The sequence below is a fragment of the Ranitomeya imitator genome, chromosome 1, assembly GCF_032444005.1.
Source record: "Ranitomeya imitator isolate aRanImi1 chromosome 1, aRanImi1.pri, whole genome shotgun sequence".
NCBI classification, from domain to species: Eukaryota; Metazoa; Chordata; class Amphibia; order Anura; family Dendrobatidae; genus Ranitomeya; species Ranitomeya imitator.
The window spans coordinates 516,262,227-516,283,810 of record NC_091282.1 but is presented as its reverse complement, the minus strand read 5'-3'; the positions used below and the strand labels follow the sequence as shown (position 1 = coordinate 516,283,810).

The 21,584-nt window shown below is 42.8% G+C and overlaps 1 protein-coding gene across 1 annotated transcript in view; it reads left to right on the top strand.

Annotated features, from left to right (window-relative positions):
- The window catches only part of PLPPR1 (phospholipid phosphatase related 1), a 343,057-nt gene that overhangs the window by 172,278 nt on the left and 149,195 nt on the right, over positions 1–21,584 (top strand). The window contains exon 2 of the mRNA XM_069766600.1: positions 13,521–13,621. Coding sequence (XP_069622701.1) covers positions 13,559–13,621 — 63 coding nt within the window. The 5' untranslated portion in view covers positions 13,521–13,558. The remainder of the gene's footprint in view (positions 1–13,520; positions 13,622–21,584) is intronic.

Sequence of the window (21,584 nt, the reverse complement as noted above, 5' to 3'; positions counted from 1 at the left end):
TAACGCAGAGCCGTGGAAATAAAAAAAAATTTTTTCCCACAAAAATTATTTTTTAGCCCCAGTATGTATTTTCCCAAGGGTAACAGGAGAAATTGGACCCCAAAGTTGTTGTCCAATTTGTCCTTAGTACGCTGATACCTCATATGTGGGGGGGAACCACCGTTTGAGCGCATGGCAGAACTCAGAAGGGAAGGAGCATCATTTGGAATGCAGACTTAGATTGATTGGTCTGCAGGCGTCACATTGCGTTTGCAGAGCCCCTAATGTACCTAAACAGTAGAAACCCCCCCACAAGTGACCCCATATTCGAAACGAGACCCCCCAAGGAACTTATCTAGATGTGTTGTGAGAACTTTGAACCCGCAAGTGTTTCACTACAGTTTATAATGCAGAGCCGTGAAAATAAAAAATCTTTTTTTTTCCACAAAAATTATTTTTTAAGCCCCCAGCTTTGTATTTTGCCAAGGGTAACAGGAGAAATTGGACCCCAATAGTTGTTGTCCAATGTGTCCTGAGTACGCTGATACCCCATATGTTGGGGTAAACCCCTGTTTGGGCGCACGGGAGAGCTTTTATCGCACGGGAGATACTTTTGTCTGGCCCATTTTTGGAGTTTTGTGTGAAATGATCAATGTTTTGCTTTTTGCTTCATTCTCTTTTTGTTTTTTCATTTAAGACAAATTAAATGAAGATAATACCAAAGAATTTGTGTTTGCAATCATTTTCAGGAAGAAACTGAGTATTATCTGGCAGAATTGCAGGGGTGTCAATAATTTTGGCCACAACTGTAGCTTCGTCGGTGATGCAGCCCTTATACAAATCACATCTTAATGGTTCTATCTGCTGATTTCTGTTCTGAAGAAACTTAAGTTTGGCCATGCACAGGGTGCACTGAGCGCCATAATGAGCGTATTTGTTTAAACTTCCATTGCTGCAGAACAGAGACAGCTATTAATGGTCACTAACAGTGTGGTTTTTACAGTCTGCATCCCCTAGACTGTCATGTGCATAGTTAATACTGTTAGTTTGGGATGACATACCCAATTTAAAATCACATCTCTTTACTCTACACATTAGAAATTTGTTGATGAAAATATTCTTCAAGCAAGTGGCATAAAAAGACACGTTCCTCAGGTTATGGTGAATAAATGTGCTGATGTTATTATGTCTTTTATTGCTGGTAGAACAGCGCCATATATACCACATAAATCATTGCAGACGAGCTGGATCCGCTTCTTTTTTTTTCAGTCTGACAGTATCATTTCATCCAATCTACGTACTTTTATGTTTTCCTGTGTTCTAGCGAGCTGTAAATTAATTGTGCATCGAACAAACAAAATGTTCATTACCAATCATATAATCAATCAAAGCACATATTTTCTGACAAAAGGGGCCTGCTATTGTTAGGTACAGATGAACTATATTTAATTAGTTATAAACAACAAAAGGCTAGTAAATCAGTCTTTAAAAAAATCTGTAAAATAATATGTTTCCTTTCTTTGAAGTAAAACATTATTTAAAACAGGCAGGGAAATGCTTTACCTCTCAGAAAGAACCAGCTGTGATCCCCTGCTGTCCTGCCTGTATACTCGTTTGCTTCTTCTCCTGCCCAGGATCTGTAGTATGATCAGACCTTGTCCCTGTACGGTCAGACACAGACATTACACAGTACACAGCAGGGGCACATATATAAGATTATCTCAGCACAGGAACATTTTTTTTAAAAAACATCCAGTTGTGGAAATGATTATTGTTTCAAGATTTATTGAATAAAATCAACATTTGTTCGTGGGAAAACTCCCTTAAGACCTCTTTCTATAAAATCACATTGGGTAGTTTACCGCTGCTGTAATCTGTGGGGCAATCTGACAGTATGAACTCAATTCATAAAGCCACACTGGTCTTGATGAAGGACGTGCATGCTGGAGTTAGAGGTTCATGATTCAATAAGAGGCGCACACCACTTAGTGAATCAGGCACATCTTAAACGTTGTGTGGGCCATGCAACAATCTTACTCTAGTCAAGTACTGGAGTAAGATTTGTGAAGTAAGGTTTGCCACAACTTGTCATGAATTAGACTAGAGGCCTACGCTCTATCTCACCCCTCTGGACTAAACAACAAAAATGCAACAATTTTGCATATTTTCGCAATTTTTGATGAAATGGGGCCTATGTGAGTTTTTTTAGTTTTGCTGTAACCTTATATATACCTCTGTCATTTGGTGTGAAGCAGACAAAGTTTTGTGCACAGACTGACTGATCCTGTATATGTTCTTGCCTCGGATGCATTGTTCCCTAATGCTACCAACGCCGGTAGACTAAGAGACCTCTTGTGTCTCCCCCAAAAGCTCTCCTAGGAAGGGGTTTCCATAACAGGAGAATTGTGTATGATACAGACATCCCACCACAAGAGGCATTCTTTGTAGCTGCTCTAAATTCTGGCCACAAGCTGGAGCTTCAGTATCCATGTAACATGCAATGCAATATATTCCCACTCATAAAGAACCCCCCATAACTAACTCAGAATTCCCAAATAGGCCATATAAGACAGGTTTTACAAACAAGTGTTTTTTTAAAGAATGCTAAAATTGATAATTGAAGTACCATATTGCAATTAGTAACACAGTTAATGGTTAATGGTACAATCTCTGCTTGCTGTCATCTGCTGCCTATCATCCTGCAACATTTCCTTTAATGGTATATAACAGTGCCTGCTGAATGTTTGCTAAATTCATTTGTTGCATTGTATTCAATACTCACTGCTGTATATCCATGCTGGGTTCCCAGGAGGTACTATCTGGTGCAAGGTGTTACAGCATATGGTTGTCGCCAGGCCCAGTGCCTTTGATCATGTAAACCTCCCCTGGTGTGTTGGACAATTGCTAGTTTATCCCAAATAAAGCCCCACAATCCCTCTCACCTGATCCTCTGCTTAGTCCTATAAATTTAGTAGCATTCTAGGGGGGGCAAGCGTGCGAGTGAGGCACGCGTCTCCCTGCAGCAAAGTATCACGGCAGCTAAGTATTGTGAAGTGCAGTTATTTCAACGGCAGTTAGTCATGGCAGGATTCAGGACTCCACTCTATGTATCTGTCTCTTTTGGGTATGTCTACTGAACAAGCACTTCTTATTACTTGGATCTAGCTTTTGAATTAACCCATCTTACTCCTTCACCATATGTAAATATGCCCTTACAGTGTTTGCTCCAATATTCCTCTCTCTCATTTGCTATCCACAAACCCCAGCAGCCTCTAACCAAATAATCATCTCCCCTTCCCTCTTACCTACCAACCTGACCTCCTCTGCTGAGCAGCTCCTCACCTCAAATCTGTCCTAATAAAACATAAAACAAGCCAGCCACTCTTCTTCTCCCACCTGTTTTCCCTTTCTTTGCTTCTCCTCACTGCTGGTGACATATCTCTCAACCCTGGACCCCCGCAGCTCATACCTCCCATTACTATCCCCTCCTACTGCACCCTATCTAATATGAACTACCGCAATTGTGGCATCCCAGGGTCCTGGTCGTCAAAGTTAGATTGCTTTCCTCACGGGGAGAGTGATGTTACATTTGGAAGCGATGAAGGATATCTTTTATCAGGTAATCACCATACACACAACATGTTCACACTCCAGGCCACAAAGGGGAGCTTTTGATCCTATTTCTAGGTGAATCCCCTGCATATGTAGATATATTGTGGTTTGGAGGGAAGTTAGTCAGATTCTGTCAGAGGACAGAGGAGAGAGCAGTCAGACATGGAGTGCCGGAAGGACTGAAGGACCTGGTAGCCAGAGTTGCTACAGCTCCTAAAGAAAGAGAATTAAGAAGGAAAGGACATTAATCAGTGAGTGTGAAGGAGAGCGAAGCACAGGAGAGTGATATCAGGGGAGACCAGCTGCGAATGAGCGGCCTCCCTCTGAGGCAAGATTGCCTTGTGCAGGCGTGTACTATGGAGGACAGAGAATGAACTTCAATCCAATATTGCAGCCAGCATGCAGCCAGCGGGTAAGGAAAGGGTGAATCAAACACCCAAAAACCCCGCCTCCATGGCTGAAGATTGTTCCCTCCAAATTCAGGTGACAGAATCCCTTTAATATAGGTTTGAGGGAATCTGCAATATATAATATGTGTGCAATATCGCTATAATATCTATAAACACACTTGTGCACAGGCCCTAAACTTATGTTTGTGTTCTATCTTAGTATAGGCCAATAAGGGATATGTGCAATATATAACATTAGTGTGCAATATTGTTGTAATATCTATAAGCACACTTTTTGCACAAACCTTGAAATAATGTTCCTGAGACATTTTTAGTTTGTCTGAAGTGTATGGTCTGCTGATTGTTCTTTTTTCGCATGATAGGGTCTATTAGGGTCAGTTAGGGCAAGCGTACGATGAGCGGGGGCGCCATTGCGCAGGTTTATAGGGTGCCAACCTCCGCGGCAAGGTAGGATACAGATAGTTGGCCCTATCTGGGCACCCTGCATCTTTTTGCAGCCATACATGTTTTTAGGTCGTGTATGTTGTATTGTTCCATTTTATTAAGAATTAGTAAATGTTGTTTTATCGTGGTCATTTAATTTATTGTGTAATAGTGTCATTTGTCAGTAATTTTCTCCTCTCACTTCCTCAAACTCAATGTGGACAAATCTGAACTAGTCATCTTTCCTCCATCTCATAGATCTTCCTTACCTGACCTATATATCGCAATTAACAACATCATGCTTTCCCCTGTATCGAAAGTCCGCTGCCTCGGAGTAGCCCTTGACTCTGCCCTGTCCTTCAAACCACACATCCAAGCTCTTTCCAACTCCTGTCGCCTGCAATGTTCCAGTATTGGTCTAGTTCACTCCTGGATCGTTCTTGTGACCTGTCTTCCCAGCAGAAGCTAAGTTCCTGCTTGTATTTTTTTTGGTTTGCTATTTTTCTGTCCAGCTTGCTATTTTTATTGTTGTCTTGCTTGCTGGAAGCTCTGGGACGCAGAGGGAGCGCCTCCGCACCGTGAGTCGGTGCGGAGGGTCTTTTTGCGCCCTCTGCGTGGTCTTTTTGTAGGTTTTTGTGCTGACCGCAAAGTAACCTTTCCTATCCTCAGTCTGTTCAGTAAGTCGGGCCTCACTTTGCTAAATCTATTTCATCTCTGTGTTTGCATTTTCATCTTTACTCACAGTCATTATATGTGGGGGGCTGCCTTTTCCTTTGGGGAATTTCTCTGAGGCAAGGTAGGCTTTATTTTTCTATCTTCAGGGCTAGCTAGTTCCTTAGGCTGTGCCGAGTTGCATAGGGAGCGTTAGGAGCAATCCACCGCTATTTCTAGTGTGCGTAATAGGATTAGGGATTGCGGTCAGCAGAGTTCCCACGTCCCAGAGCTCGTCCTTTATTATCAGTAACTATCAGGTCATTCTGTGTGCTCTTAACCACCAGGTCCATTATTGTCCTGACCACCAGGTCATAACATTTCTGGCTCTCACAGACCTGTAACTTCTTTAAAGAGGCTCCTCTGTCCTCCACCCATTACCTGTAGTAAAGGCACCTGTTTGAACTTATCACTATAAAAGACACCTGTCCACAACCTCAAACAGTCACACTCCAAACTCCACAATGGTGAAGACCAAAGAACTGTTGACGGACACCAGAAACAAAATTGTAGCCCTGCACCAGGCTGAGAAGACTGAATCTACAATAGGCAAGCAGCTTGGTGTGATGAAATCAACTGTGGGAACAATAATAAGAAATTGAAAGACATAGAAGATCACTGATAATCTCCCTCGATCTGGGGCTCCACGCAAGATCTCACCCTGTGGGGTCAAAATGATCACAAGAACGGTGAGTAAAATTCCCAGAACCACACAGGGGGACCTATTGAATGACCTGCATAGAGCTGGGACCACTGTAACAAAGGCTACCATCAGTAACACACTACGCCGCCAGGGACTCAGATCCTGCAGTTCCAGACGTGTCCCCCTGCTTAAGCCAGTATAGGTCTAGGCCCGTCTGAAGTTTGTTAGAAAGCATTTGGATTATCCTGAAGAGTATTGGGAGAATGTCATATGGTCTGATGAAACCAAAGTAGAACTGTTTGATAGAATCAAAACTCGTCGTGTTTGGAGCAGACAGATTGCTGAGTTGCATCCAAAGAACACCATACCTACTGTGAAGCATGAGGATGGCACCATCATGCTTGGGGCTGTTTCTCTTCAAAGGGACCAGGACGACTTATCGATGTACATGAAAGATTGAATGGGGCCATGTATCGTGAGATTTTGAGTGCAAACCTCCTTCCATCAGCAAGGGCACTGAACATGAAACATGGATGGGTCTTTCAGCATGATAGTGATCCCAAGCACACCACTAGGGCAACGAAGGAGTGCCTTTGTAAGAAGCATATGAAGGTCCTGGAGTGGCCTAGCCAGTGTCCAGATGTCAATCCCATAGAAAACCTTTGTAGGGAGTTGAAAGTCCATGTTGCCCAGCGACAGGCCCAAAACATCACTGCTCTAGAGGAGATCTGCATGTAGGAATGGGCCAACATACCACTAACAGTGTGTGCCAACCTTGTGTAGACTTACAGAAAACGTTTAACCTCTATCATTGCCAACAATGGATATCTAACAAAATATTGAGATGAACTTTTGTTAATGATCAAATACTTATTTTCCACCATAATTTGCAAAATAAATCTTGTCAAATCAGACAAGGTGATTTTCTGGATTTGTTTTCTCATTTTGACTCTCATAGTTGTGGTCTACGTATGATGTCAATTACAGACCTCTTTCAATCTTTTTAAGTGGAAGATGTTGCACAATTGGTGGCTGACTAAATACTTTTTTCCCCACTGTATATCCATCATTAGTGTTGGTAAATTAATATTTTGCGACATATATACATGCCAAGCATTTCAGACAGGTATTGCCAATATTCCCATTCAATTAGATATAATAGCCCTACTAACAGACAACCAGGCTTTTGCTGATACTGCGAGGATTCGTCGTGAGAGTCTATGCACTGTCATGGTAGTGAAACCATAGCAAAGACCTCCATGGCTATGAAAAAAAAAAAAAAAAAAAATAAAACAACTGTTAATTAACTATTTACTATTGAAACAAAAAAAAAACGCCATGAAAAAAACAAAAAACATACTACTTATTTCTTTAAAAACAAGGCCTCCCATGACTAAATCGACATTTTGGCAACATCTGGGAATGTCCAGCCATCATACTGCTCAGGAAAGAGACGGGTTCTATGCCCCAGAGATGAACATTCTTTCATCCAACATGTGCATATCTACCCAAGGATAAAAGCAAAAGATCTTGTGAAGTCATGGCAGGAGCTGGTAAGATTGTGTCAATATCCACAATTAATCAAGTACTCTTTCAACATGTGCTGAAAGGCCACTCTGCCAGGAAGAAGCTATTACTTTAAAAGAATCATAAAAAAGCCAGATTAATGTTTGCAAATGCACACAGGAACAAAGACTTAATCTTTGTCGACATGTCCTGTGGTCTGATGAAACTAAAATTGAGCATTTTGGCCATAATGACCATCATTACATTTGGAGGAAAAAGAGAGAAGCTTCGAAGCCTAAGAACGCATCCTAACTGTGAAACACGGGGGTGGCAGCTAGGGTTGAGCGACTTTTACTTTTATAGGATTGGGTCGGGTTTCACGAAACCCGACTTTTTCAAAAGTCGGGTCGAGTGAAATTGGCCGATCCTATAAAAAAGTCGGGGTCGGGGTCGGCCAAAACTCGAAACCCAATGCAGTGCATTGGGTTTCCAATAGTTCCCAGGGTCTGAAGGAGAGGAAACTCTCCTTCAGGCCCTGCGATCCATATTTAAGTGTAAAATAAAGAATTAAAATAAAAAATATTGCTATACTCTCCCTCTGACGCGCCCTGGTACTAACCGGGAACCTTCCTTCCTTCGAATTAGCGCTTGCAGGACCTTGCGGTGACGTCGCGGTGACGTCGCGGCTTGTGATTGGTCGCGCGGCCGCCCATGTGACCGCTTGCGCGACCAATCACAAGCCGCGACGTCACCGCGACATCACGCAAGGTCCTGCAAGCGCTGATTCGAAGGAAGGAAGGCTGCTGGAAAGAAGCAGGGCGCGTCCGAGGGTGAGTATATTCCTATTAGGTAACAATATTGCAAACATATCGGAACTCGGGATCGGAATTCTGATACCAGATTCAGAAGATCGCCGACTTCATGGCCGACCCCACACAGGGGTCGGGTCGGGTTTCATGAAACCCGACTTTGCCAAAAGTCGGCGACTTCTGAAAATGGCCGACCCGTTTCGCTCAACCCTAGCGGCAGCATCATGTTGTGGGGTTCTTTTGCAGAAAGGACTGGTGCACTTCACAAAATAGATGGCATCATGAGAAATAAAGATTATGTGGCAATAATGAAGCAACATCTCAAGACATCAGCCAGGAAGTTAAAGCTTGGGTGGAAATGGGTCTTCCAAATGGACAATGACCCGAAGCATACTGTCAAAATGGTAACAAATTGGCTTGAAGATAACAAAGTCAATGTTTTGAAGTGGCCATCATAAAGCCTTGATTTCAATCCTATTGAAAACTTATGGACAAAGCTGAAAAGGCCAGTGCGAGCAAGGTGACCTACAAACCTGGATCAGTTACACCAGATTTGTCAGGAGGAATAGGCCCAAGATCCGACCAACTATTGTGAGAAGCTTGTGGAAGGAATTCCCAAACGTTTGACCCAAGTCATTTAATTTAAGGGCACTGTTACCAAATACTAATGAAATGTGTATAAACTTTTGATTTTGCAGTAAGTAACAAAATGCCTTTAAACATTCTCTCTCTCATTATTCTGCCATTTGGCAAATATTAATAATTATGGTAATCCTAACTGACCGAAAACGGGAACAGTTTATTCTAATTTCATGTCAGATTCTGAGAAATACATGCATGTGTGTCTTTTTATATAGTGTGTATAAACTTCTGGTTTCAACTGTATATATATTTTTAAAATCTCTATCAATCTAGCGATCTAAATATAATAATAATAATTTTATTTTATATAGTGAGGGAACATACACAGACAATAAATTAAATATCTATCTATCTAATATCTATCTATATCATATCTATCTATCTATCTATCTATCTATCTATCTATCTATCTCATATCTATCTATTATCTATATAATATCTATCTATCTATCTATCTATATCATATCTATCTATCTATCTATCTATCTCATATCTATCTATTATCTATATTATATCTATCTACCGTATATACTCGAGTATAAGCTGAGAATTTCAACCCATTTCTTAGGCTGAAATTGCCCCTCTCGGCTTATACTCAAGTCATTCCCAGGGGTGCAGAATTACAGTGGGGCAAAAAAGTATTTAGTCAGTCAGCAATAGTGCAAGTTCCACCACTTAAAAAGATGAGAGGCGTCTGTAATTTACATCATAGGTAGACCTCAACTATGGGAGACAAACTGAGAAAAAAAAATCCAGAAAATCACATTGTCTGTTTTTTTAACATTTTATTTGCATATTATGGTGGAAAATAAGTATTTGGTCAGAAACAAAATTTCATCTCAATACTTTGTAATATATCCTTTGTTGGCAATGACAGAGGTCAAACGTTTTCTGTAAGTCTTCACAAGGTTGCCACACACTGTTGTTGGTATGTTGGCCCATTCCTCCATGCAGATCTCCTCTAGAGCAGTGATGTTTTTGGCTTTTCGCTTGGCAACACGGACTTTCAACTCCCTCCAAAGGTTTTCTATAGGGTTGAGATCTGGAGACTGGCTAGGCCACTCCAGGACCTTGAAATGCTTCTTACGAAGCCACTCCTTCGTTGCCCTGGCGGTGTGCTTTGGATCATTGTCATGTTGAAAGACCCAGCCACGTTTCATCTTCAATGCCCTTGCTGATGGAAGGAGGTTTGCACTCAAAATCTCACGATACATGGCACCATTCATTCTTTCATGTACCCGGATCAGTCATCCTGGCCCCTTTGCAGAGAAACAGCCCCAAAGCATGATGTTTCCACCACCATGCTTTACAGTAGGTATTGTGTTTGATGGATGCAACTCAGTATTCTTTTTCCTCCAAACACGACAAGTTGTGTTTCTACCAAACAGTTCCAGTTTGGTTTCATCAGACCATAGGACATTCTCCCAAAACTCCTCTGGATCATCCAAATGCTCTCTAGCAAACTTCAGACGGGCCCGGACATGTACTGGCTTAAGCAGTGGGACACGTCTGGCACTGCAGGATCTGAGTCCATGGTGGCGTAGTGTGTTACTTATGGTAGGCCTTGTTACATTGGTCCCAGCTCTCTGCAGTTCATTCACTAGGTCCCCCCACGTGGTTCTGGGATTTTTGCTCACCGTTCTTGTGATCATTCTGACCCCACGGGGTGGGATTTTGCGTGGAGTCCCAGATCGAGGGAGATTATCAGTGGTCTTGTATGTCTTCCATTTTCTAATTATTGCTCCCACTGTTGATTTCTTCACTCCAAGCTGGTTGGCTATTGCAGATTCAGTCTTCCCAGCCTGGTGCAGGGCTACAATTTTGTTTCTGGTGTCCTTTGACAGCTCTTTGGTCTTGACCATAGTGGAGTTTGGAGTCAGACTGTTTGAGGGTGTGCACAGGTGTCTTTTTATACTGATAACAAGTTTAAACAGGTGCCATTAGTACAGGTAATGAGTGGAGGAAAGAGGAGACTCTTAAAGAAGAAGTTACAGGTCTGTGAGAGCCAGAAATCTTGATTGTTTGTTTCTGACCAAATACTTATTTTCCACCATAATATGCAAAAAAAATGATAAAAAAACAGACAATGTGATCTTCTGGATTTTTTTTTCTCAGTTTGTCTCCCATAGTTGAGGTCTACCTATGATGTAAATTACAGACGCCTCTCATCTTTTTAAGTGGTGGAACTTGAACTATTGCTGACTGACTAAATACTTTTTTGCCCCACTGTATATGGGTCAAATGTCTCTATGGAGCATCTTATGGGGCCATAATCAGCATTTGTGCAGCATTATATATGGACCCGCCGCATATTCAATACTTTAATGAGCGGTACCATGTGACCGCTCAATACAGGAAGAAGCTGCCAGCGCCCGGAGACCCAGGGACTGCAGGGATCGCGCCTTGAGCAGGTGAGTATAAATGTGGCATTGCCTCGATATTCACCTGCTCCCCGTTCCACCATCGGCACCGCTGTGTCTTCTGCATCCTCTGCAGTGATGCTCAGGTCAGAGGGCGCGATGACGCAACTAGTGTGTGCGCCGCCCTCTGCCTGAACTTCAGTGCAGAGGACGCGGAAGACAAAGCGGCGGTGGAACATGGACAGGTGACTATAGCAAGTGCAGGGGGCCTGAGCGACGAGAGGTGAGTATGTGATTTTTTTTTTTAATCGCAGCAACAGCATATGGGGGCCATAATCAGCATTTCTGCAGCATTGTATGGGGCAAATGTGTCTATGGAGCATCTTTTGGGGCCAAAATCAGCATTTGTGCAGCACTATATGGGGTAAATATCTTTATGGAGCATCTTATGGGGCCACAATCAGCATTTGTGACGTATTATATGGGGCATATTTTAATATGGAGCATCTTATGGGGCCCATTATGAACTGTATGGAGCATCTTATGGGGCCATCATGAACTTTATGGAGCATTATATGGGGCTCCTGATTCATTATGGATATTCAAAAACACTTAACCTACTGATGTCTCAATTAATTTTACTTTTATTGGTATCTATTTTTAATTTTTGACATTTACCAGTAGGTGCTGCATTTTCCACCCTAGGGTTATAAGTTTTCCCAGTTTTTTTGTGGCAAAAATAGGGGTCTCGGCTTATACTCGGGTCGGCTTATACTCGAGTATCTATCTATCTATCTATCTATCTATCTATCTATCTATCTATCTATCTATCTATCTATCTATCTCATGTCTATCTATCTATCTCATGTCTATCTATCTATCTCATGTCTATCTATCTATCAATCAATATATCTATCTATGTAACTATCCATTATCTATCTATCTCATATCGATCTATTTTCTATATTATATCTATCTATCTATCTACCTTTCTATCTATCTCATGTCTATCTATCTATCTAGCTATCTATCTATTTATCTATCTAATGTCTATCTATCTATCTATCTATCTATCATCTATCTATTATCTGTCTATCTATCTATCTCATATCTATCTACAGTATCTCATATCTATCTATCTATCTATCTATCTCATGTCTATCTATCTATCTATCTCATATCTATCTATCTATCAATCAATATATCTATCTATGTAACTATCCATTATCTATCTATCTCATATTGATCTATTTTCTATATTATATCTATCTATCTATCTATCTATCTATCTATCATCTATCTATTATCTGTCTATCTATCTATCTCATATCTATCTACAGTATCTCATATCTATCTATCTGTCTATATATCTATCTATCTATATCTATCTCATGTATATCTATCTATCTAATATATAATTGCCTAGAATACTACTTCCTGCAATTTGTGCCAACTTCCGTGGCTTTGTCCGGAGCTAATGTCCGGAGCTAATGTCCGGAGCTAATGTCCGGAGCTAATGTCCGGAGATTAATTGCCTAGAATACTACTTCCTGCAATTTCTGCCAACTTCCGTGGCTTTGTCCGGAGCTAATGTCCGGAGCTAATGTCCGGAGCTAATGTGCGGAGATAATGTCCGGAGCTAATGTCCGGAGCTAATGTCCGGAGCTAATGTCCGGAGATAAGTGACGTCAACAGTGTCCAGTGTCTGATTGGTTGCCGCCTGCTGCGAGCGACCAATCAGAAACGTGCCGTACTGAGAAAAACACTCCGCCCGCCATTTTGGTGTGATTTTTGAATTTTTACCTCACAGCAAGTTTCTACTGCGTGGAGGCGGGCCCAGTGACGGTGCTCTTCAAGGTCCTGCCGAATTTCGTCAAAAAAATGATAATACCATTTACCAAAACTATATATATTTAGTTGTGAAGTGGTTCAGTGACATTTTCACACCAATTTTGAACTTTTGTTTGGTGTTTTCTCCATATACTGCCTATTATTTTTGTTCTTTCTTACTATTATTTATTAATTGTATTATTCTTACATTTGAATAAATAAAGTATATATGGATTCTAGACTCCCGATTCTTTAGAATCGGGCTGCCATCTAGTATATATATATATATATATATATATATATCTATCTCGTGTCTATCTATCTATCTATCTATCTATCTATCTATCTATCTATCTATCTATTATCTATTTACCATCTGTCTGTCTGTCTAGCTAGCTATCTTTTCTCTATATTGAATATGGATGTTTTATTTTGTACTTATCTTAGATTTGTAACATTCTTTCTGCTTTTAAAAACTGGGCTACTTTTCCAGGGAGAGTAAATAACTGGTCAGATTATTAAATGCAATGATAATTGATCTAACGATAATCAGGTTAAGCCCTAACAGTTTTCTTGCTTTTCTCTTTGTTCCCAGACATTTTAGGTAACACAGACCTTTCCACCTGAAAGGAAATGGCTTTGGAGAACAATACCCATCGCAGTTACTCAATTATACCATGCTTCATCTTTGTGGAGGTAAGTGCTATTTGTCGTCTTGGAAAGCAACCGGGTTGCTATGGTTACAGTTGCGGATCAGCAAACAAGTCGCTGCACGGCTTCATACCCAGTCGCTATCCACCAGGGTTTATTGTTATCACATTGCATGTGTCACTGGAAATCTTTGCGAGCAGCTGGAAGACAGGTCCTACTTGCTTCATAATATGGTGCCTGTGCACAGAATATACAAGATCCTTCCTCATAAAGGGTATTAGTAGTGATCACATGTTTGCAGAGGCTTAATACATAGACTATGAATGGTCACTGAGACAAGGAGATCAATAAAGGATGGCCGATCAATAGGAGTTAGTAAAGCAAGCATGCAAATAATGAAGCGTACATCCGTAGCCTTGTGGATGCTATTAATGCCGTAAATGAGGTTTGAAGCCAATGGAATACGAAGCATTACTATCACATTAGCAGCGGAAGCAGATTTGTGAACCCTCTGGGCACTAAGTTCATGAGATTACACGGGACATGAATGAACAGATGCTGATCTGTCAGAGTGTGGCTTTATCTCGGTGCCAGGAGTGATACCAGCATTGTCATGCAGGCGCCCATCATAGCACTACGTTACTAGGATGTCAGATACACCACACGCAGGCCAGTGACTGATAAGCCGGAGGAGATCACCTCACGTACAGGTACTTTATTTCCTGGATGAATACATGTTAGGTTTACTTTTAGACCCTTGCATTAATCTCTTTCCACCTACGATATGCTATTGTTTTACTGACAAGAGACATAGCAGATCCTTGGTGGCCAATCACCATCCTTAATATGCCATTTATACCTCATCCATACACTTAGTCCTTAAGACATGTAAGGCCATGTTCATATGAGCATTTAAAAAAATTATCCGACTTTCATCCAGAAAAATGGTCGAATTTTATCTGAGATCTCATCCATATGTAAATCATATCACATCCGTATGGGATCCATTTTTAGACATCAGCAGTTATTAACAATTACAAGATAAGAATTTATCTTCAAAAATTGGATGCTATATGCTTGATGTGTATGGGATAATCCTTTGGCGCACCCGTAGACTTGAATAGCCAAGTCTCATCCAACATATGGAAAGAGCTAGTGCATGCTGGGATCTGCTTTCATGGGCAGATTCGATCCATGAACCCAATCGAATAACATCGGTCCTAATTTTCAAGGACGGCTCTCAGACTGACAATATGGTGCAATTCTACTTATTTGAAAATCACTTCAGTGGTTTCCATGTGAATTCTACATTGAGTATGGGATAGCTAATCAATGTGCGGACCTACTGCAGCTCAATCTGAAGATCCACAGCACAAATCCAAAAGTCATGGTAACGCTCACACCAGAGGCGTAGCTAGGGTTTCAACTTAGGGGGGGCGAAACATCTGAGTGGGCCCCTAACCAGCTAACCCTGATTACAGCTACGGTTGCGGACTCTAATTATGACTATAGTGGAACCTCAGAATATGACGGAGCTGTTATTGAAAATAAATCTATATACAAAAACGAACATTGACATTACCGCCATATTGTGTCGGTATGCAACTTTGACGGTCACAATACTCTGAGTGCCCCTATAACAATGATGCTTCAGTGCCCACTTAACATTTAATAATGTCCCCTAAGTTCCCCCATGTACTGCTCCATTATACACAGTATGGTGAGCTTAAAGCTTCCATATGCACAGTATTAGGCCCCCACAGCTCCTCTATACACAGTATGATGATTCTATTACTCCCCGCTACACCGTATGATGTTCCCACTGCTCCTTTATACACAGTATGATGGTCCCGCAACTCCCTTATACACAGCATGATGGGCCAGCAGCTCCCATATACACAGTATGATGGGCCCGCAGCTCCCTTATACACAGTATGATGTGTGCACAGCTCCCTTATACACAGTATGATGGACTCACAACTCCCTTATACACAGTATGATGGGCCCGCAGCTTCCTTATACACAGTATGATGGGCCCACAGCTCCCTTATACACAGTGTGATGGGCCCACAGCTCCTTTATACACAGTATGATGGTCCCGCAACTCCCTTATACACAGCATGATGGGCCAGCAGCTCCCATATACACAGTATGATGGGCCCGCAGCTCCCTTATACACAGTATGATGTGTGCACAGCTCCCTTATACACAGTATGATGGACTCACAACTCCATTATACACAGTATGATGGGCCCGCAGCTTCCTTATACACAGTATGATGGGCCCACAGCTCCCTTATACACAGTGTGATGGGCCCGCAGCTCCCTTATACACAGTATGATGGGCCCGCAGCTTCCTTATACACAGTATGATGGGCCCACAGCTCCCTTATACACAGTGTGATGGGCCCGCAGCTCCCATATACACAGTATGATGGGCCCACAGCTTCCTTATACACAGTGTGATGGGCCCGCAGCTCCCATATACACAGTATGATGGGCCCGCAGCTCCCTTATACACAGTATGATGGGCCTGCAGCTTCCTTATACACAGTATGATGGGCCCACAGCTCCCTTATACACAGTGTGATGTGCCCGCAGCTCCCATATACACAGTATGATGGGCCCACAGCTTCCTTATACACAGTGTGATGGGCCCGCAGCTCCCATATACACAGTATGATGGGCCTAAAGCTTTCTTATACACAGTATGATGGGCCCGCAGCTTCCTTATACACAGTATGATGGGCCCACAGCTCCCTTATACACAGTATGATGGGCCCGCAGTTCCCTTATACACAGTATGATGGGCCCGCAGCTCCCTTATACACAGTGTGATGGATTCACAGCTCCCTGTCATGATTTGGATGTCCCGGTCATTTACTCATCCTCTGGCGTATTCACTATTTTTTGTGGCACTGCTGCAGTGCCGCTGCTCAAACTTGTGAGCGCAGCTTCTGACTGGCCAGAAGTTAGAAGTTATGTCACAAGCGCTGAATGTAAGACTATGAGGCTATGTGCACTTGTTGCGGATTTGTGTGCGGAATTACAGTAGATTTCCTGTGTTTTTTGTGCAGATTTCACCCGCGTTTTACCACCTGCGGATTCCTATACAGTAGCAGGTGTAAAACGCTACGGAATCTACACAAAGAAATGACATGCTGCGTAAAATACAACGCAGCGTTTCCGCTCGGTATTTTCCGCACCATGTGCACTGCGGATTTGGTTTTCCATAGGTTTACATGGTACTGTAAACCAGACGGAAAACTGCTGCGAATCCTCAGCGGCCAATCCGCAACGCGTGCACATAGCCTGAGCGTGAGAAAGAAGCCAGAACGAGGCTCCCATAGACTCACACTGATTAGTGACCTCTGCGCTGCTCCATGAAACACTGGAGCCGCGGACAGGTCACAAACTGCACGAGACAGAGCCGAGCGGAGACTAAAACAGATGAGAACGCCAGAAGATGAGTATGAGACAGAGAGCAGGGGACGTGGATTTTCAGCACCGCTCCAGCAATGAAATAAAATAACGCTGGAGTGGTGCTGTAAATGTGATGCAGCTCTTGGTTACTGTATGCGGGCTCCTTATACTAATACTCATGAAAGACCCAGGTGGTACATATCAAAAGCCCCCTACCACCCCCATCTCCGGCCTCCCCAGACAGCAAATATTACGTGATGGAGCACATATAATATCATAACAAAACATAATATACAGCCCCCAGTGCCCTGTCCCCCCTCCCCCACTTCAGCCCCAATACCCCCATCATCTCACATCCACCCCTCAGTGTCCTGTCCCACCTCACCCACCTTCTGCCCTCACAACCCCCCAAATGGTCTCACATTCACCCCCCAGTGCCCTGACTCCCCTCCCCCACAATACCCCCATGGTCTCACAATCACCCCTCAGTACCCTGTCCCCCTCACTCACTTTCAGCCCCCACAATACCCCAACGGTCTCACAGTGACATACCTGAATTTAATAAATCTAATAAGTTCCATCCCCACTTACTGAGAAAGTTTGGACTGCAGGCAGGACCAGGAAGTGAGTGAAATGAAAGGTGGGCACTAGGACCCAGCGTGCACAGGGTGAAGAAACTGCAGCCAGGAAAAGCTTCAGGATCAGGTCAGACACTGACAGGCGAAACCATTCACTGCAGGGGGGAGACTGCAGCCGGCCACTGTGCTAGCAGCGTGCAGACATCAGAAGGGAGCAGACATTATACTGCTCTGCTCCTATGCGGTGTTCTGCCTCCTCTCACAGAAGTGGCCCTGCCCTGGCTCCCAGTGGGCCCCTTCATGTGACAGGGCCCGGGGCGATGGCCCCCTCTGCCCCCCCAGTAGCTGCGCTACTGGCTCACACCCAGACAGGTTGGCGCGGGCGTCCGATGGTGTGGCCCCACTGGACCACTGACCAGACTACCCTGGAAGGGGCGTAACTAAGTAGCTTCCTAGGTGTTTGCTTGAGCCTCTGATGGTGAGGTCAGACTTGTGCGGCAGGAAGCTACCAGGTACCACTCCAGGGTGATGTCTGGCTGTGGCTGTTGATCCCACCGGGGGACAGCACACAGGCATGCAGGCAGGCATGGCTGTGACACTGGCAGGCGGACGGGTACGGCCGAGACACTGGTGGATAGACGAGCACGACTGAGACACTGGCAGGCAGGCACAGCTTGCACTCTGGCAGACAGGCGGGCATGGCAGGCACTCTGGTAAGATAGGTAAGAACCCGTATACAGGCGGGTGTATGGAAACAGTTAAGAAGCTGTTCAGACTGGAGGGTAGATGAGAACAAGTAGGGACCTGTTCGAACAGTTGCTGAAGGGAGATAGAGCAAGACCGCAAGAGTGGATGCAAAGCGTAACCACAGGAGGCGGAGCCAAGAGCAGAAACATATGAGGCAGAGCCAAGAACAGGAGGCGGAGCCAAGAGCTTAACTGCTGGAGGCGGAGCCATTGGAGGCACAGCCAAGAGCAGAACCACTGGAGTTGGAGCCAAGAGCAGACCGCGCTGGAGGCGGAGCCAAGAGCAGAATCATGGGAGGCGGAGCCAAGAGCCAGAAGGCGCAGAGCCACAGATTTGGCGAGCAGAGCAGAGAAGCACAAAGCTATGGGTTGTGGCAAGCAGAGCAGAGAGGTGCAGAGCCACTGGTAGTGGCAAGCAGAGCAGTCAGGCGCAAACCCACAGATTGTGGAAAGCAGAGGAGAGAGGTACAAAGCCACTGATTGAGGCGAGCAGAGCAGAGAAATGCAGAGCCACAGGTAGTGGTGAGCAAAGGAGTGAACACAGAGGTACGCACAGCTGAGTTGGAAATGGCAAATAAAGAAACAACAGGAACGGACATAGACCAGAGTTCAGACAGGAACAGACACGGATACTAGAACTGGACACAGATAGACCTGCGTATTGCAGCCCTCAGAGACAGGAAACAGAACACGACCTAGCAGCTCAGTAGCAAGTACTAACTGAGGGAAATAGTTTGCTCAGGCATCCTCCAATGGGTGAGAACGGCTTAAGTATCAGAGGCCTCTAGGCAAATGGACGGGGACACCATAAGGAGGTGCACACTCAATAGGAATCTGGATTTGCCAGCACCGCCCCCGATGCACACAGCCAGGAAGTGTAGACAGAGCAAGCGGCCATGAGGCACATGGCAAGGAGCCGGCAGCAGACAGAACTCACAGCATGGCCCAGGATGAGTGAGTTGATGTATCAGGCAGGTGGGGATGGAAGGCCATGCAGTGTTACAGTCATTCTCAGATTTCTTCCATGTAATCCATCAGATTTTTTCATAAGAAGAACTTGCATTGTGAACGTACCAAATACTAAGTACCTGATCTGCTATGTTTCCCATAGTAAAATCAGTATCTGCCCACTGAAACAGGCTTACTCTGACATTTTTATAAGTGTCGTCCCCAACCAATTAACATTAGCACATAGACCCAGTGATTTGTTAAAAAAATTAATCAAGTTTACTTACCGTCTCCAGGTCCAGTACTGCCTCTCTGCTGCTGGTTTAATGTTTGTTGATTGACTGCAGCGGTGACTTTGTCTCAATAGCACTGCAGCTAATCACTGAGCTCAGTAGCTCTGCCGACGTATATGGCATGAGCAGCCACATAATCAAAACACACATACAGCTACAAAACAGTCAGATCAGGTATTCAGGACCTGCGGCATCCATGCAGGTTCGGGTCACTTTCTCTCCTGCCCTGCACCAATCAGATAGATCAGTGTCGGACAGGAGGAGAGAGACCAGTTCTCTCAGTGATCGGAAAGGATGCTGTGTCAGTGTCAATCTTCATCACAAGAAGCTGCTTCTGCACTATAAGACACAGCCATAATTTATATACATCAATCCTTATACAGATCTATGTTAATCATAATACTATGGATGCACTAAAATATTGAGAAACCAAAACACATGGGCCCTCATGGGAGACAGAATCAAAGGGAGACCAATAAAAGCGCAAAACAACACCAATATTAAAATTAAAAATGTATTCTAAATATTGTAAAAATTATTTCATACAGGATAATGAAAATCAAAAAGTTTCTCACAGGTGTCAAGGCACAGTGGTGTCAAAAACAACCAATATCTAGTGGGGATCATCAAAATAAAAACTCCTATATATTCTAGAATAAACATATAATATTTATATATAATATATGAGGCACACTGTCAATTATTAGACATGCATGTGTATTTAGTGAGTATCAGTAAAAAAAATAGTCATATGCATGATGGTGAACACATAACAAGAAATGGCCTCAAGACAATCCCATTATATTTAGAAACATATATTAATTTTGCCAGAGTACATAAAGTGCAAATATGATGTCATAAACCTCCCTGTGGAGGTAGCATAAAATGAGTGAGATAGAAGTATAAGATACTAGTGCAGTGTACCTCTTTATTATACTGATAGGGATAATCAATGTCAAAATTATCATAATGTTACCAGAGTATACAAAGGTATATAACTCAGAATGGAAGTAACAATAAGTAAATGAGAGAGAAATGTAAAATGCTAGTTCAAGGTACCTCTATATTAAACTAAAAGTAATATTCCAAATTATTTGCCATACATTAGACATAAATCGCTAAGGAATGAGAGATAAACAGATATTGAACAATCTTATTTTGCAATTGTGCAGACCCACATGTGCCAGGCCCCAACGCGCGTTTCATCCAGCTATTTTTTAGCAAGATTTTTTTCTTGCTAAAAAATGCATCTTAATAACAAAAAAGCTTTAAATAAATAATTTAAAGAAATCCATTAATGTAGAATTGAAAGAAATCAGTAAGATAGCTAAATTACAACATTTTAGAACCAAAACAAATTCCAATTTTGCCTCAAAAAGTTGTAGCATGGACAGTACATAAACATAATTGAAATAATGTGTTGAAATGTGTGGCTTGTAGGATAATTCCCTTTTACTTATTGGTAAAATTGCTGTATCTGTCCATGGTGCTGAATAAATGAGTCTCACTTGTCTGAAAGAAGCATGTAACAGTGGTAATAGCACAGTGTCTGCTTTTTAAAGCTTTTAATTGTTGTGATTGTTTTAAAATAAATATCATTTAACAGTACAGCAATGTATCACATTCATTTGCTTAACATTTATTAACTGAATTTGCAAGAACAAACTATGCAGAGTTAATAATACTGCAAATCAACTGCTAGACAGATTTAGGAAAAAATTCAGCAAGTTTCTTTCCACCATCATTGTTTTCAGGTAGCCATAGTTCCTGTCCTGCAATTAGCATATTTACATTTCCAGAGGAGCATTGTATGGCCTATAAGTCTCTTTACGCCGACTAGTTTCTCTCCACAAGTAGAAATTTTACCCCTTAAACCTCCTGCCAGAGGTCTCTCACCTAACCAGACCTCCTAAATTGCACATCTGCATATAGAGTGTGTGCTTTGGATTTTATCCTAAATCATGTGGAAAGACGATTTAAAGAATCATATTAACTTTAAGAATTGCTACATCCAATAGGTG